General features: G+C 34.4%; 1 protein-coding gene across 1 annotated transcript; it reads right to left on the minus strand.

Moving 5' to 3' along the window:
- Positions 1–16,739: 16,739 nt before the first annotated feature.
- Positions 16,740–18,394, minus strand: LOC105762024 (protein SHORT-ROOT). Its single transcript, XM_012579945.2, has one exon. The coding sequence runs from the start codon at positions 18,277–18,279 to the stop codon at positions 16,909–16,911; it is 1,371 nt and encodes a 456-aa protein (XP_012435399.2). The 5' UTR covers positions 18,280–18,394; the 3' UTR covers positions 16,740–16,908.
- Positions 18,395–19,113: the final 719 nt, after the last annotated feature.

The following is a 19,113-nucleotide window of genomic DNA, read 5'->3' on the forward strand; positions in this document are numbered from 1 at the left end:
CCGTCTCACGAAACCCACTTAAAATTCAATCAATTGATTACACTTAATCCACCACATCTTAATAAAAATGAAAGCTTAAGAAGAACCAATCCATAACCTACAAAAAGGGAGATGAACTTACCAATCACGTAGAAACCTAAATAATTGAACACCCCCTACCGAATTGAATATCAATATATAATGAAAGCAATGCACTACAGACCAAAAACTCAAATGAAAGCAATTTCTTCTCAAAACTAATTGAATATCAAGAATTAATGAAAGTAAGGCACTACAGACCAAGGACTCAAATGGACGATTTGCCAATTTCTTCTCAAAACTCACGTGAAGAATGGAAAAAGAAAAAGAACGTGAGGGAAAGGGGAGGAATTTTGGGTTTATTAGAATTTTTTATTTTTAAATAAAACAAATAACAAAAATAAAAACAAAATCTAATCCTAACCAACCACTAACCCCTTAACTCCTCTCTCCATCCAACTAGCTCTTAGATTTTGACTCAAACACTACACTAGAAACCATAATTAACAAAAACTACAAAATGACCTTCACGAATACTCAAACCTGAGACCCACACTTTACACCCAGCACCTCCAACTAGCGAACCAAGCACTCAATTATGACAAAACTTCATAAATCCAACTTAAGATTATTGGGGCATTACAACTCTACCCACTAAATGAAATTTAAGCCTCGAAATTTACCTGATTCAAACAAATACAGATACTATTGATGTATCAAGTCTTCAGGTTCCCACGTATCTTCCTCTATGCCATGCTTCTGCTACAAAACCTTAACTAACGGAATGGATTTCCTCCTCAATACCTTCACATCTCAATCCAAAATCTGAACCAGCTCCTCCTCGCACATCAAATCCAGTCTAACCTCAATCTCCTCGACAGAAACAACATGAGATGGGTTAGACTGATACTGCCTCAACATGGAGATGTGGAACACATCATGGATATGGTCTAACTTTGGAGGCAACTCCAATTGATAAGCAATTGGTCTCACACGGTTCAGAATCCTATACGACCCAATGAACCCAGGGTTCAACTTGCCCTTATGTCCAAACTGTAGAACCTTCTTCTATGGCGATACCTTGAGGAACACATAGTCCCCCGCAGAATGCTTGATGTCCTTCCTTTTCAAATATGCATAAGACTTTTTCCTATCAAAAGCCACCTTAAGATGATTCTGAATCAGTCTGACTTTGTCTTCGGTCTCAAAAACCAACTCAGTCCAACAGAACGGAGTAGGACACTTACGACCATACAGAGCCTCATAAGGTGTCATTTGAATACTATACTGGAAGTTGCTATTGTAGGCAAACTCAACTAATGGCAAAAAATTCTCCCGGCTACCTCGAAAATCAATCATGAAACCCCGAAGCATATTAAACGTTATTACGTCAATCTCAATCTAAGAGAGTAGTAGATTACATGTTTTACAGCTTATACCACACATACCAACCCTACGAAAAGCCCACAGTCGATCAGGATTGTAACACCCCTTACCCGTATTCCTTACCGGAACAGAGTATGAGGTATTACTAAATTTTTAAAAATTTTCGACAGCATTCCTACTTATTTTTGCTTAAACCTCCTGCAAATTTAGAACACATTCCAATATACCAACCAATTTCATTTGTATAAACACACATATAGTTTAACTATTAATAAACACTACATTTAAAAGGGAACCATAACATATATTTACATGATGATCCCACATTACATAAAGTGTCTATACATGCCATAAAATTTCGGAACACTAGTAGTAAAATACCCCAAATGTGAAGGATAGTGTAGATGATTGTCCGACTTTGTTCCAATTTCCGAGTTGTTGGAAGTCACTATAACCAAGAGAAAATAAAATCGAGTAAGCATATAGCTTAGTAAGTAAACACATGATAAATAAGTAATTACTCCCATAACTACACCAAAATATAAACTTATTCATGAATAACTTTATTGTTTAGGCAATTTCCAGCAAGTTGTTTTTCTGCGTCATAGTCGCTAATTTATTTTTATCTGGAGCTACAGGGCTCCAAATTGAGTTCCGTAAATTTTTCCTGAAACTAGACTCATATACCATTTCACCATAAAATAGCAAAATAAACACATTTCACCTATGGATATTTTTCCAAATATGAACCCTAACACGAATTAATGGTAGAATAAGCTAAACCAAGTTACCGGGACTCCAAAAATACGAAGAACATTAAAAACGGGGCTTAGAATCACTTACTATGGAGCTTGAAAGCTTAAAAACCCTAAATATGGCTTCCCCCTTGCTGATTTCGTTCACCATGAAGAAGATGAGCATATTTTGCCATCTTTTTCCCATTTAATTCTATTTAATAACCAAATGACTAAAATGCCCCATTTAAAAAAATCTATTTCACCCATTTCTTATGTCTATTTTTGTCCATCAACTAACTAATGGTCTAATTACCACATAAAGACCTCCAATTTAAAATTTCATAACAATTAGACACCTCTAAGATGTAGAACTCAACTTTTGCACTATTTACAATTTAGTCCTTTTGACTAAATTGAGTACCCAAACGTCGAAATTTTCGAACGAAATTTTTACGAAAATTTTCCGTGAAATTGTAGACCATAAAAATATAATAATAACCATATTTTCCCTCGTCGGATTTGTGGTCCCGAAACCACTATTCCGACTAGGCCCAGAATCGGGCTGTTACAAGGATGAAATGTGCAACCCTAGGGAAAAATTCTAAAAATTGGGCCCACACACTCGAGTAGCGTCGATAGGCCCCAATTTGGCTTTCGTCGATAGTTAATTTTTGAGTTTTTCATTACGCACCTGACCCAATTTTGATGCCAAAACTCCCACGAGTCATCCAGAACCTTAAACACAACCATTAGGTCACCAAATAAGTCACCTTAATGATTACCAAAACTGGCTCGCAAAATCGTTACAACCAACCCAACCTATTTTCAACCCTTAACAACTCCCTAAATTGATAGGAAACACTTACCCTTGAGTGAACAGTGCCACACGACTCCTATTTTTTTGGTGGATCGTCCGTCTCGCGAACCCTATCTAAAAGGCAATCAATCGATGACACTTAATCCACCACATCTTAACAAAAATGAAAGTTTAAGAAGAACCAATCAATAGCCAGTAAAAAAGGAGACGAACTAAAAAATCACATAAAAACCTAAACAATCGAACACCCCCTACTAAATTGAATATCAAGAATTAATGAAAGCAAGCCACTACAGACCAAGAAGTCAAATGGAAAATTTGCCAATTTCTTCTCAAAACTTTCGTGAAGAATGGAAAAATAAAAAAGAAAAGTAGGACTATGGGGAAACAAAAAAACGTGAGGGAAAAGAGAGGGATTTTTTTATCAGATTTATTTTTTTCAAATAAAACAAATAACAAAAATATAAGCAAAATCTAATCCTCACCAACCACTAAGCCACTAACCCCTTAACTCTTCTCTCCATCCAACCACCTCTTAGAGTTTAACTCAAACAGTACACTAGAAACTACAATTAACAAAAACTATAGAACAACCTTTACCAAGACTCGAACCTACGACCCACATCTTACGCTCAACACCTCCAGCCACCGAACCAAGCACTCAACTATGATAGAATTTAACAAATCCAACTTAAGATTATTAGGGCGTTAGACACTTCTACCAACCTTTCTTATCTTCATAGTTTGGTGGTTTCTTTCACTTTCTCGTTTACTTGTGTTCTCAAACACGCCACATTCATCCAATCATACTACTCCCCGCGCGAGTCATACAATGATCTCTCTTTTCTTGCCCTATCAGCTTCCTAGTTCATCATCCTAGCGGACTTTATCTGATACCGTAGACCAGATATAGTCTTACATAGTATGAACCCATGCTTAATGTCCTGGCAAACTCCATATGTTGCCATAGCCTAACTATGGTCTTACACATATGAACTCGTGCTTAATGTCCTACCGAACTCCTGATTTTGAGGAATCACTAAACCTCTTCTGAGGTCTCACCCCAAAGGACCTAATAACCATTTCTACAGTGCCACCCAAAAGAGTCTGCTGATAACCGCCATGATTCTGTCCCTCAGAGTCCAGAGACCATCGTCACGGTGTCACTCTAGCGAGCCATTTGATAGCTACCATTGCGGTGTCATTCCATAGGGTCGATAGACCGTTGTCATGGTTTCGCTCTAGCGAGCCAATCAATAACATTCCACGATGTGACCAAAATCCTTTGTATTCCCCTTAATGATCCAACCATTTCTCTATTCCTCCAATTATCCCTAACTTCATCTACCTTGTCTAGTAAATTTCCTCCGTACTCTATATACAATATTAACACATATTTTCATACATTTCATTTCACTAGTTACTATAACATATAGTACACCATTCATCTACTCAGCAAATCATAACTAAGTATCATTCAGCAAATAGACTTGCAAGGGTACACACTCACAATATTATGCATACACAACTTACCCATTTTCTATGTCCATACACAACCATAGTTCTAGTCGTGACTCAAAGCAGACATGTATGTAGTTCAAGCAAACAACACAACATCATCAATCACCGAAAACTAGAATATAGAAACTTACCTTACTTCTTTTATCCTCGTCAACTTAGCTTGTCCAAATGCCAGAGCCTCCTCCATCTTGGCAGCTAAGCATGACAACCACTTATCTCAATTAAATCAAATTTATTTAAACCTTAAAACCTAGAACTTAGTTTATAGAAACTTATAAAGAGTTCTTGCCCTTCTTCTTTCAATAATTCTCAAGCATAAAAAGTTAAGAAGCTTACCAGTTTTTGAATTTCTCTACATCTAGACTTCAATTCTCACGACCTCTGCTCCATGCAGAGCTCTCCTAAGTTCTCCTCTTTTCAAAACAATCGAAGAAGACAGTGCAAGTAAGAAGAAATTTTGTAAATAAAATTAAGGAGAATTTTTTTCTTTGCAAAAATGTCCACTTTCACCTATATTTATATAACTCCTATACATAGTCTCCCACTCTCTTTTAGCCAATCATCGATAATTATTATGTCTCCCACTTTGGAACTAGTTAGTTCCATCCTAATCAAACCAGAATTGAAACTTAATTATTTACCGACAGTCACAAAATTTCCCAAACTTTCTAGCAAAGTCTGCCAAATCTCTAATTTGCTCAATTAACTCTCAAAGCTCCTTTAAGTTCAGGTCCTTAAAGAAATTTGATTGTGCCACATACCATATATGAGGCTAGAATAAAATCTCGGATGACCATGTCACGTACCTTTGACAACAAAAGTATATGGAGCGCTATATTTCTTGATGGTCCAGAACCTCGTCTTCTTTCTCACAAATTTCGTGATTTTCCATAAACATTTGTCATCCGACATCACAGAATATGCCTCAAATTTCTCCAATCAAGATTTTGTAACGTAAAAGTTTACCCTGTGCTTTATGTTGTACTACTTCGCCGTAGCAACAAAAGCATATTTTGAGAAAAACTACATGCAAACTTGTAAATCGCTAACGTATAACGAGGAACTTGCATAGCTTGATCTTCTTTAAGGGAGTTCTGGAAATTCTAACTCACCTTGTAACACCATAAAACCCGACCTAGACGTTATGGCCAAATCTCAATAAGTTACTTAATCTCGTTTGAAAAATTAATTTAAAATCTAGCTTTGAAATCGTGTGATCCAAAAATATTGTTTCTGACAAAAAACTTACAAGTTCTTTATGAAATCAAGCACAGAATTCATTTATTTTTTAGAAAATGTTGAAGTTGATACTTAGACTTACAGCAAAAAAATTTTCAGACTTTCAGTTTTAAAATCTGAATTTTAGTTGGTTAACTTGTGTGATATTTGCAATTTTACGTTTGAAGAAATAAAATACCGACGAACAAAGCAAAAGAAAACAAAAAAAAAACCAAAACCAAGCCCAAAAGCATATTACAGACCCAAAAGTCCAAAAATAGATAATTACGAAAACCACCATATTTTAATTATCTAAGAAAACATTTTGAGCTCTCGCACGCCGTCCAGTCCTAAGGTTGAAGTTAACCTGAAACATGTTAAACAAATGAATAAGCTAGAAGCCATATGTAAATGTCATCACAAAAGTTTACTTATAATGTACAAATATCATATTAAAATGTTGTATTACCAAAAACATATATCAGATCATTATGTTATATTTTTGGAACATAATTCAGATCAGAATATCATATTTTTATAAACATATATCATACCAATATGTCAAGTTTTCATAAACACATGTCATATCAGACCAGAACAAATGCAGACACAATTCCTACCCAATCCGCTATACACCCACTCCGTCCAACCAATCACACTAGTTAGGACTACAAGAGTCAATCCATCCAATCACACTGGGTTGTGGTGGTATGCCACTCATAAAGGTACAGCTAGGTTTCCAAACATATACTACAGTTTAACCAGCAAAAATACAATAATACTACGTTAAAACACTTCCTCCAACATCATAACCCACCCCAATGCACATTTAGAATCATAATATCATATGTTCATATTACATAGTCAAATCAAATAGTTTATCAGAATAGATAACAGAATACGTATAACATACATGGTTTACAAAATAGTCATGCTTACTCATGTACCTACTTATAGTAAATCATAATGCATTATTATACTTATTGCAACTTATTTAACATACCTCCTACACTTACCCATGTTTGTTTACTAAAACTTATCCTTTTCTGGGCCTACATAATGCCAAGGACCTAATTTTTGAGTCCATTAATCAGCCCCTAATTGGGCCTCAAAATTGGCCCAAAATGCCCATACGGCCCAAAAACCTAGCCCGTGTGGTCCACACGATCCATGTAATCTTACACGAGCGTGTGCTTCACACCGCCAACCACACCGGTCGTGTGGGGCACACAATCTACCACACAGGCTACTAAATTATACATAGCACACGGCCTACCACACAGCCCTGTGTCATTACTTATAGTCCAAAATTTCTTTTTATTTTTTCCAATTTCTTGGTTTTGGAATTATGTTTTCGAGTTAGAGACATGCACCTAATTGTTATTCTGATTAACCACACAAATGAGCACTCTCGAATCCTCCATATGACATTATATTGCATCAATTAACAATCATGAATTAACCCAATACCAACACCAAAACTTGAATTTGATAAACACAACTTAGCAAAACTAATCCCTAAACTAATATACCAAAAGTTACCCAACAAAACAACAACTTAACAGCGAAACTTAGTTCGCCAGAGTACTGTCGTTAAATTCACATCCTTCACCTAACCAAAGCGCAAACGATTATCATTGATAGACTCAAAAAGGCCAAAAATCTTCCAACATATTCACAACAACAATTAAACCCCCTACCCTTCATATGGAAAAGAAACACTTATTCTTACCACAAAAAGAAAGAAAATAAAAATCGTATACATTACCTATACTGAAATGGAAATAAGAATTTTCGCTATTCAAAATATGACACAAAAGAAACATTGCGATAATAGAGCAGTAATAGAAGAACTATAATAAAGAAAAATTCCACAAAATTAGAATTTTCTACTATTGTCTTTAGAGGAAACAAAGAATAAAACAAAAGAGAAAGGAGAAGTGGAAAAATGTCAAGGATGTAACTAAAAAAAAAAGAAAAGAAAGAAAGAAAAATAATTGAAGAATAAGGGGAAAGAGGAGAAAATGAGATAGTGGGGAGAAAAAGGGATGATAAATTTTTGTGGAGGGATTTGAAAAGTTAATCTCTCACTTTTTTTTTTAATAAAACTACCCATTAACTCCTAGAAAATATCCACATCAGATTTTTCCTAGAGTTTAAAACAAAAATAATTTGTTCACTTCTATACGCAGGGATTCAAACACAAGACCAAAGGATAAGCAAATGCCTTACCATTGAACCAGCAGGCTCATTCTTGTCATCAGTTGAATGAAAATAATATATAAGCTAGACGTTCAAAGATAGGGGTTGGAATAAAAATAACAAAAACTCAAAGGAAATATTTGAAACAAAACCTCACAAACACAAGCACAACACCTATCCACTGAACCAGATTAACTCACTTGACATAATTTCACAATCCTAATTTCTTCTAACCTAATTTTCAGGATGTGACAACTCACCCCTCCTTAAAATATTTCGTCCTCGAAATTCCCGCTGTCACACCATACACTTCACCACAAAATTTAAATTTTCTTTTTCCCAATTGATCACCACGCTATCACTGTGCAACTCTGATTTCAATGCAAACCCAGACAATTTTCTACTAATAATACGATCCCAAAGCCTCAGAAACTCTAATAACAATCAAACACTTAATCAATACAGGGTATAGTTCCAGATGAAACTTGATTGTTACCAAATGCATCTCTATCCTCTTGATGCCTAGTTGTTCAAACTAATCCTTGATTCCCTCTCTGAGCTGACACTTGCATCTGACTAAAGGAATGTCGTGAAAAATTCCTGACACGATGCTCATTAAATCCAGATCTAAAACACACTCCCCCATTCCTCCAACACACCCGAATGATTCCTACCACAATAAGCATGAATTAAAATACACTTACAATTGCCTCAAGCCGTTGAGGCCTAACTATTTTGGCTCGTTTCCTAAATTGCATATTCAAGTCAACACGACCAAAGCTCTTTTTATTTCATACTTATTCATTTCCTTTTCCTCTTTCTCTAAGCGATTAATCCCTTTCGCTAACTTAGTATCATTCAGCCGAAGTCGCTCAGTCACATATCCTTAACTCACAGATACAGATTGGACCTTAGCGGCCCTTTGTAGATCTCTAAGCATATCCTAGGACATAACATCGTCTCCAACTTTCCAATTACCACCCTTAGAAATAGACATCTCCACAGCATCGCTAATTTAGAAATTAGGCAAGCTGCTCAGAAAAGAGGACACAGCGTGAGTCATTCGACAACGACCGCCACGTCCTCGCACACCAAGATCACATATACAACAAAAACATTATCTTACTTTTCTATAGTTCAGAATCACAAAGTTGAGCTTAGGTTTATGTTTAAACCCTAAGTTTAAAGTTTATTCGATATACTTATCTTAAGATAGAGATGTCTTATTTTATAATTTCTAAATCTAATGGCTTTACTAAAGTACTAAAGTAAAAGTTACTAAAGTACAGTTAATTGAAGTATACATACATACTTGGACTGATGTCGAAGGCTCAAATTCACATTTTATAACCAGACATAAAATATGTTATCAGAATTCCAAATTCTGAATTAAAACAATTTCATTTAAAAAATATTGGAACCCAAAAATCACAGCCCGAGTTTAACAACCTAGCTTTGATACCATTAAATGTAACACCCCAAACCTAGCCCTATCGTTATGGTCGAATCATAAGAAGTTACTTAATCTCGTTTGAAAAACTAATTTTAAATCTAGCTTAGAAATTGTATGATCCAAAAATATTGTTCCCGGCAAAGCACTTACAAGTTCTTTATGAAATCAAGTAGAAAATTCATTTATTTTTTGAAAAATGCTTAATTTGATACTTATACTTTTAGCAGAAATTTTTTCAGAGTTTTAGTTTTAAAATCTAAATTTTAGTTGGTTAACCCGTATGATATTTGCAGTTTTAAGTTTGAAGATATCAAATATCGACGAACAAAGCAATGCAAAACAAAACAAAACAAAACCAAAACCAAAACCAAAACCAAACCCAAAAATGGATTACAGACCCAAAAGTCCAAAAATATATAGTTACGAAAATCACCAAATTTTAATTATTTGAGAAAACAATCTGAGTTCCCGCACGCCGTCCAATCCTAAGTTGGAAGTTAACCAGGAACCTATTAAACAAACGAATATCTAAAAGCCCAATGTGTGACTCGACCCACAAATATAATTTTATTTAACAAGCACATATGTAAACGTCATCACAAAATTTTTCTTATAATGTAGAAAATATCTCGAAATGTTGTATTACCAAAAACATATATCAGATCATTATGTCATATTTCCGAAACATAATTCGGATTGGAATATCATATTTTCATAAACATATATCAGACCAGATTGTCAAGTTTTCAGAAACACATATATCATATCAGATTAGAACAAATACATACACAAATCCTACCCCCATCCGCTACAAGCCAACTTCGTCCAACCAACCGCACCAATTAGGACTATAAGGTTCCATCCATCCAATCACACTAGGTCATGGTGGTATGCCACTCAAAAAGGTGCAGTTGAGCTGCCAAAGATGAAAATACAATAATACTACTTGAAGACACTTCCTCCAACATCATAACCCACCCCAATGCACATACAGAATCATAATATCATATGTTCATATTACATGGTCGAATCAAATAGCTTATCAGAACAGATAACAAAATACGTATAACATACATGGTTTACAAAATAGTCATGCTTAACTCACATACCTACTTATAGCAAATCATAATGCATTATTATACTTATCGAAACTTATTTAACATACCTCCTACACTTACCCATGTTTGTTTACTAAAACTTATGCTTTTTTGAGCCTACATAATACCCACGAACCTAATTTCCAAGTCCTTTAATCGACCCCTAATTGAGCCTCAAAATTAACCCAAAAGGTCCACACTACCCAAAAACCTAGCTTATGTGGTCCATACGGTCCATGTAGTTTCACACGACTGTGTGCTCCACACGGCTTACCACACAGGCTACTAAATTACACACGGCCGTCTCCTCCACATGGCCTACCACACAGTCGTGTGTCGTAGCCTGCAGTTTAAAATTTGCTATTGTTTTTTTTTATTTCTAGGTTTTGAAACTGTGTTTTGGGTTAGAGACATGCACTTGATTGTTATTTTGATTAACCACACAAATGAGCACTCTCGAATCCTACATATGACATTATATCACATCAATTAACAATAATAAATTAACCCAATACCAACACCAAAACTTGAATTTGATAAACACAACTTAGCAAAACCAGTCCCTAAACTAATATACCAAGCTTACCTGGCAAAACATCAACTTAACGTCGAAACATAGTTCGACGGGGTATTGTCGTTAAACTTACATCCTTCCCCTAACCAAAGCACAAATGATTATCATTAATAGACTCAAAAATGCCAAAAATTCTTCTGATATATTCATAACAACGATTAAAGCCCCTACCCTTCATATGGAAAAGAAAACCTTATTCTTACCATGAAAAGAAAGAAAATAAAAATCGTATACATTACCTATACTAAGACGAAAATAAGAATTTCCCCATTCAAAAATACGACAGAATAGAAACACTGTGATAATAGAGTAGTAGCAGAGGAATAATAATAAATAAAAATTCCTCAAAATAAGAATTTTCTACGATTGTCTTTAGAGGAAACAAAGAATGAAACAAAAGAGAAAGTAGAAGTGAAAAAACGCCAGGGAAGTAATTCAAAAAAAAGAAAAAGAAAAGAAAAGAAGAAAAATAATTGAAGAATAAGGGGAAAGAAGAAAAAAAAAGAGAGTAGGGGAGAAAAAGGGACAACAAATTTTTGTGGAGGGGTTTTAGGAGTTAATCCCTCACTTTTTTTTAATAAAACTACCACTAACTCTTGGCAAATATCCACATCAGATTTTTCTCAAAGTTTAAAATAAAAATAAATTTTCCATTTTACATACACAGGAATTCAAACACAAGACCAAAGGATAAACTAATGCCTTACGACTGAACTAGAAGGCTCATTCTTTTCATCATTTAGTGAAAATAATTTATAAGTCAAACGTTCAAAGATAAGGGTTGGAATAAAAATAAAAAAATCAAAGGAAAGATTCGAACCCAAAACCTTTCATACACAAGCACAACACCTATCCACTGAACAAGATTAACTCACTTGAAATAATTTCACAATATTAATTTCTTCTAATCCAGTTTTCAGGATGTGACACACCTTCAACATTTAGGTTAACACTATGCATATGGGTTGAAGGTGCATATACCTTAAAATTTGGATAGGTTCCTACAACATTGCCCAAACCTTCACCATTGGAACCACTATCTTCTGGTTCAATAGGAATTGACTTTGGTTCATAAATCAATGCAATTTTTGAACCATCCAGCCCGGACTCTCAGATGGGATTGTTATCCAATTTAGATTCCTCATCGCTATCAACTCTAGTTGCATGTCCAAGGTTGGATGACCCTTCTCTAGTGCAGGTTGTAGGGAGTACATCATTCCTTCTTGTTTACCTACAACCAAAATCACTTATGAATTACCCCCCGGTGTAACTTGATGCATAACCATATAAGTATTTCCAACATAAAACATCAACCTTTGCAAGTTGAAATCAAAAGCACTAAAAGAATGTCATGTCGAGGTGTCGAAGTTGCAGTTATTGACAAACCTCAACTATTGGATGGACTTTGTGCCAAAGTTGAAATTGAGGGCTGAAACCAGTGAATATCTTCCCATTGTTAATTCTGGGATTTTATAATGGGAGCTTTGCAACAATGATATAACCCACTGCACAACTTTATGGTTGGACTTTCAACTTCATGTATCGTTCTGACATTAACTAGAACTATTGTCAAACTTGGACCACCTTCATAGACATCGACAAACTCACATATAACTCTAGTATAGATGATCCACTAGAGCAATGTGTCTTGAGAATTACCTCGATCACCATGTTGCCTCTAAGCTCAAATATTTCACATCAAAAAAGCTCCACTGACTCTAGATATTTATATTTGAAGCTCAAAATTTTCTCCGGCTTGAACTCCTCACTTTTCACCTAATTTAGGATTGAAGCTCCAGCAATTGTATGGTCTGGTCGAAAGCCAATTCCATTGTTTGGGCTGATGAAAAAACGACCGTAATTTTGATATTACAAATTTCACAATCATAATAAATAACAGCTTTAACTCGTCGACTCATCTTCAACACATGTTTAAAATGAAATCATTATGTAGAAAAGAAGAGTACTAATTATGCAATAAGAACACCCAGGAAACTTACTTGATCTAATTTAGTGTGTTGGGTCGATTTTCAAAATTCAACTCTTTAACGTAAACAATCTTATCCTTACACAAATCTCTTTATACCGACAATCTACTTAAAATTTAGTTATGGAAGGTCTCAAACAGAACGAACACTCGTTTTATACCAAATACTACCCCGAATATCAAACATAACTTCAAATGGTTCAAAAAGATTGGACATGACAAGTTTTAGTAGTTTTTTTTTTAAATGTCTTGTTAGAAGTGTTTAGATTAAAAATATATATAATATGTAGCAAACGTATCTGAAATTATCATGAGATTTCTAATATGTCTGAAAAATTAGGATAAAGATTCTCGGGTTTTAGAAAGTTTTCATGTGTTAGGGTGGGGGTTAAAAAAGAGAGGGGGAAATGCATCCCACAGGACGCGTTTTCAGCTAAGGTGGTAGAAATATTCACTAAAAGCGTGCCCTGTAGAACGGGCTTTCATCCTGCACGGCAACCATGCCAACTAAAAAAGCGTCCTTAGTAATTTTAGGTTTTTATTTTGTTTTAGTTTATTTTAAAAGACAACTTATTTTCTTATTCTTCCAAGTCTTCATTATTAAGTATTTCAATATTTCCATTTCATTTCTTGTTTGCAATTGACGATATCTCAATCACTGTCAAAGGATTTCGCGATTTCGAGCGCATCAAGTTTATCAAACAAAGCAATTTCTATCCTTTTATCATTTTAATTTATTTGTGTGCTTGTGCATGGTTAAATTGATTTTAGAAAATATGAAAGTTGTGTTCATGAGTGGCTAGATCCTTAAGGAGATTAACGAGAGAATGTAGGATGAAAAACGAAAGAATTAGGGATTTCCAATAGAATTAGTTGGTATAAATTCATGCCCTAGGATTGACGACTCTAGGAAGTAATCTAGGATAAATGAGGTCGAGAGATAAGTTTACCGAGTAAATCGTGGATTATCCCGGTTAGGAAAATGAGGTCAAGAGATAAGTATGTATTGGTCGATTAGTTAAGTAGTAAAGGCCGAGAGGTAATACTGTTTAAGTACTAACTAATTCTCTAATGAAAGTCCAAGTTCCAAAGTTAATTACAACCATTGAAGCGAGTTACTCTTCTGTCTGTCAATTGAGAGATTTCTATTTGTTAACTTTGTTTTTAGTTGTTAGTTTTGGTAATTACTATTTAGATATGCTAGTGTAGATAATATATTTAGATTTAATTCAATCTCCCTTGGGTACAATCCTCGAAATACTTCCCTGTGTTTTGTTGTAAAACTAACTTATATTACAATTTGACCTGTTCACTTGCAAATGCTACATTGATTTTATATTTTTTTTTTCACAATTTTTACTCTAAATGTTCACACATTTGGAGGCAGTCAACATCGTTCTAATTACTCAGATGAACAACGAAGGTTTTCCAATTAGTGAAGCAACTTAGGAAGACAAGGAACATATCCTCACATCTTTTCGTGAATGAAGTCAATGAGCAAGAAGGACCCATGGGTGTGGCTAGGCCCAATGATCAACAAGGACCAAGAAGTTTATAGGCAAGGATAAATTCTAGAAGATTTGATTATTTTTTGATGAATGCCATGTCAGATATAATTAAGTCAGCAAAGGGGTATTTGCACGAGAGTTAGGATCTGCTACTTAAAGGGGAGAAATAAGTTAGAATTGGTAATGAATTCCGTTATGCACTTGTTTGTTATTTTTCCTAATCTTGATTCTATTTCTTTCCTCATCTCTTTCTTTGAACATATCTAACGCAATTTATTCTTGTATTTCCATGAATTAAAGGCTTAGAAAATACAACCCATTTGTTCTTCATTTTGCTGCAATTACTTTCTGGTTTGCATTACTATTTGTTGCAGTTTCCCGCAATCCAACAAGGGAGATTCATATAATAGGCGATTTGCATGTGTACATCATGGAAGCGTTTGATAGAGAAGATCCCAAAAGAGAAATCATTACCACGTAAGAAATGGACAAATGAGAGATTTTATATGCCCTACAATTTAGAAAGTAGAATGAAGTTAGTGTCTTAGCATTCCAAAGGGACCGGAGAGGTTATCATTTGGAACAACATCAATCATACAAAATAGAGAAGGTTCTCAACTTATTGTCTGCAGAAATATTGAGGCGGATTCAAGGGACATGATAACAAGGGGAAAAGATGAACTAATCTTATTTGAGGAAAATCAATGGTGGGATGGAAGCTTAGAAATGGGCAACGTGTGCAGCTAAAGCCAATATATCCTTTGTCTGGCCCTAGAAATCTCTTTTGTTTCGTTTTTTTTTTTTTTTTTTTTTTTGCTTTTACAACTTATCTACGGATTTTGCTTGTAAAAGAAGAAAAAAGAATTGGGAAGAATGAAGTAGATTCAGATGGAACCCCCTAAATGGTAGTTCCCATTATACCAAATTTATTACTTTATTTTTTTTTTCTCCTTTCTCCTTTCTCCTTTCTCCTTTCTCCTTTCTCCGTTTTCGTTTTCCTTTTTTTGTGTTTGTGGGCCAAATAGGGAGCAAAACATATGTATTATGTTATAGGCAAAACCAAAGCTTTACCTTTCTGAAATAAATAAATAAACTGAGGATAAAAAATTAACTTGAACTTATAATTAAAATAATTATATTTAGGCTAATTATTTTCAACGGCATGTGTATAGGATAATTTATTTTACTATTTTCAAATTTTAAAGTTAATAAATTTATATGATATATCTAATTTATTAATAATATAATTAAAGGATTTACGTTGAATTGACTTCTACCCTCGAAATTAAATTACAATTCTTTCCTTTTCTTATATATAAAATTTTTTAATCAAACCTGCTTTTTGTTATTAAAATCATTAATTTCCCTAAGCTGATATCACTCTTTTACACCAAATACCAACCCCATTTCATTTTTGGACATACATATTAACGATATTTAAAATATTACTTAGCCTTGCTAATTTTTATTTAGGTCAATGCCAACCTTATGTTTAAATTAAGAAAATTGTTTCTACCCCAGATTCTTGATTAAAAATTGCAATGGGCTAATTTGAAGTGGCTCTAAAGGACATCAAATCATTGCTCAACAAATTTATATTTAATAAGCACATTTTTTATTTATTTTGATTCATGATTGTACAGTTTTGTATCTAATAATTATGTTTTAAATGTAACATGATACATTATGACAATTTGTATTTTCTTCGTAATATTTTAATCTCACCTTATTCTTATCCATGTTTGAAAAGAAAGTAATTGGGAAAAATTCCATGTCCCTTGAATTTGTTTCTTGAATAAATTTATTTGAATCAATCGGTGATCAAAATTAGTTTGATTAAATTGAAAGAAGATGTAAAAGAATTTTAATTTTCTATTAACTAATTTAAAAAATTGATTAATCAAGTTTGCTAAAATAATATGCAAATTAATCGAAAATATATTGAAATACTAGAAACAATAACCTTTCATTTAATAATACTATATTTTAAATACAATAAAATATTTTGACTTCCATTTTTTTGTAAAATCTAAAATGTACAATATTGATGATCATATCTAATGTAACATTATGTTTAATGGTTTTTTTTTTTGAGAGAGAATGTTTAATGTTTGTTAGACTCTAGAAATTATAACTTAATAATTTAATATTTTATTGGATGATTTTATTTAAATTAAGAGCTTCAAATATAATAATTTGAATTTTCTTAAAACAAATAATGATTTAAATAAAACTTTTAATTGCTAACTGAACTAAGAACCGTTCCAAAATGTATATTCAGTTCAATTTATAAAAATAAAATTATACAAATCGATTTTGGCTAATTCAGTTGGCAATTTTATATCCTCCCAGGCCAAAAAAAAAAAAAAAAGAAAAGCCTACCACAGTCGTCAAGGCCGCCATGCACTAGCCCAAACCACCGGCTGATCTTTCCAAGACAAGAATATTCCGGCGTCGGAACACTGTGTCATGGACCAACCTTCTTTGTACCTTCTCAACAAGGCGCGTACATCATCGCACACTTCATCACTCAAAACCAGGGGGTTAAACCCACTTCCATGGAACCGTCTTGACCATCGATTGGCCGGCTCTCGTCTCTCTACGGACTCGGATGGTGCACAAGCCACCAACTCAACTATGGCTCGACCAGCTGCACGTTCCAGCATCAATCTTTCATTGCTTGTTCTAGCGAAGCTCTCATCCAGGGCTTCAAAATAAACCCTAAACCATCTTAAACATTCTTGGAAACCCTTTACGAACTCCATCCCATCAACCCCTACATCAAGATCAGCTTCTTCTTCCACAACCGTGATTATTCTTGGCTGCAGTTTCTTGAAATTCGATATCATCATATCTCTACGATTATCAACGGCTCTGATGGAATGCAACGTGCCAACGCAGTTGATGGCTAAGGCCTCATCTTCTTTTATATCAAGTTTTGATAAATCTAACTCACATAAATCACCGCCATGGTGTATTACGTTGAATTTGAAGGGAACTCCCATAAGCCTAGCGAACTTTTCCATTCGGTTTCCTATTTCTTTCATTATATCTTGGACTGAAGCTAAGCTTCCTGCTGCTGTTCCTGAAGTACTACTCCCAGGAACACCACCGTTTTTGGTAGCAACGATTGTGGTCAGCTTCAAATGTGGGGTTTCATCGGTGCGGGTCGCTAGGGATTCAAGCAAGGTTGGCCATTGAGTACAATAAGTGCTGCTTATATCAATTATATGTAATTTGCTTTCACCTTCGAAAGCTTCCATGATTGCACCATTACAAGCAACGTGACCAAAGGTAGTCCAGGGACTTACCTCTTGAAACTTCAATACCATCTTCCTTGTTGTCTCGAAACTACAGGTTTTCTCAGATACCGAGGCTAAGGTTCGATAGCAACGCTCACCAGAGTCGGTCATGCGGTTAAACAATGCTTGGAGAAAGTAAGAACCAAGCTTCTGGTCGGTGTCACCGTAAGGTGAACTAAGCTCGTTCAGCATCCACATGAGTTGCTGGAAACGTCCACTGTTCCGATCTGCAATAGCGGTTGCTGCTTCCAGGAGGATATCGGTAGCCCACTTACCGGAGAAATCAAAGGTGAGGTCACGAGCAGGGGAGAAAGTGGAGAATTCAGAAGTTTCAAAGGCATGATGTATGCTGGTGGGCGTAGTGGTGGTGGTGCCGGTGGCAGAAGGGTGGGGCTGAGGGTGCGGATAGTAAGGATAGCACTGTTTAGAAGAAGATGCAGAGAAATCTTCTTCATCCATGAAAAAGTTGAAGCATTCTTCGTGTGATATGAGACTCACAAGTTTAACCCATCTAATACCAAATAACAAGAGACCAACTGTAAACACAAATTTATGGTTTAAAATAAACAATTAACTTCTTAAAAATGTAAATAACGGTATGGGGTTAAATAGTATGTTTTAATTTATTACAAATGTGAACTAGAGCAGTCTCTAAAATAATATGTTTTAATTTGATTAAGAGATAATTGGACGGCTAAAACACATATTTTATTGGTTTTATTTTGATTTGTCAATTTTCAATTAATTTATTTAACAACAAATGACAGAATTTTAATTTTCAATAAATAAAGTTGAAAAAGAAAAAGAAGCTTATGTCACATTATAAGTGGTCAAAAAGTTTGCTCCACTTAAGTCCATGTCAATAAACTTTGTTGGGAGCTAGGGTCTTGGGGGATGTTTGAAGAGATAGGTGCGTAGAACAAGAGGGATATAGTGGAATAAAAGAAAGGATTAAAGAAAAAGAAAAGATCGGGAATCTAAAAAATGATACGTTTCTTTTTAGGTAATCGATGAGAAAAATGGAGCATGGACTAGCTGGCTGGTGCTTTAAGAATAGAATTTCTCTCTGACAAAAGATGAGAGAGAGATTCCAGTATTTTCATGGGGAGAAAGAGATTTTTAAAATATTATAACATATGATGTACATGAACATGATATAAAAATAATTCAAATATACTAAAAGATGAATATAAAATATAAATATAATAAATATCTTATAATCTTGTTAATATGAATTATTAAGAATATTTAAGAATATATAATATATTAATTATATATGAAATATGATGAGTA

This window comes from Gossypium raimondii, chromosome 12 (genome assembly GCF_025698545.1).
Source record: "Gossypium raimondii isolate GPD5lz chromosome 12, ASM2569854v1, whole genome shotgun sequence".
Lineage (NCBI taxonomy): Eukaryota > Viridiplantae > Streptophyta > Magnoliopsida > Malvales > Malvaceae > Gossypium > Gossypium raimondii.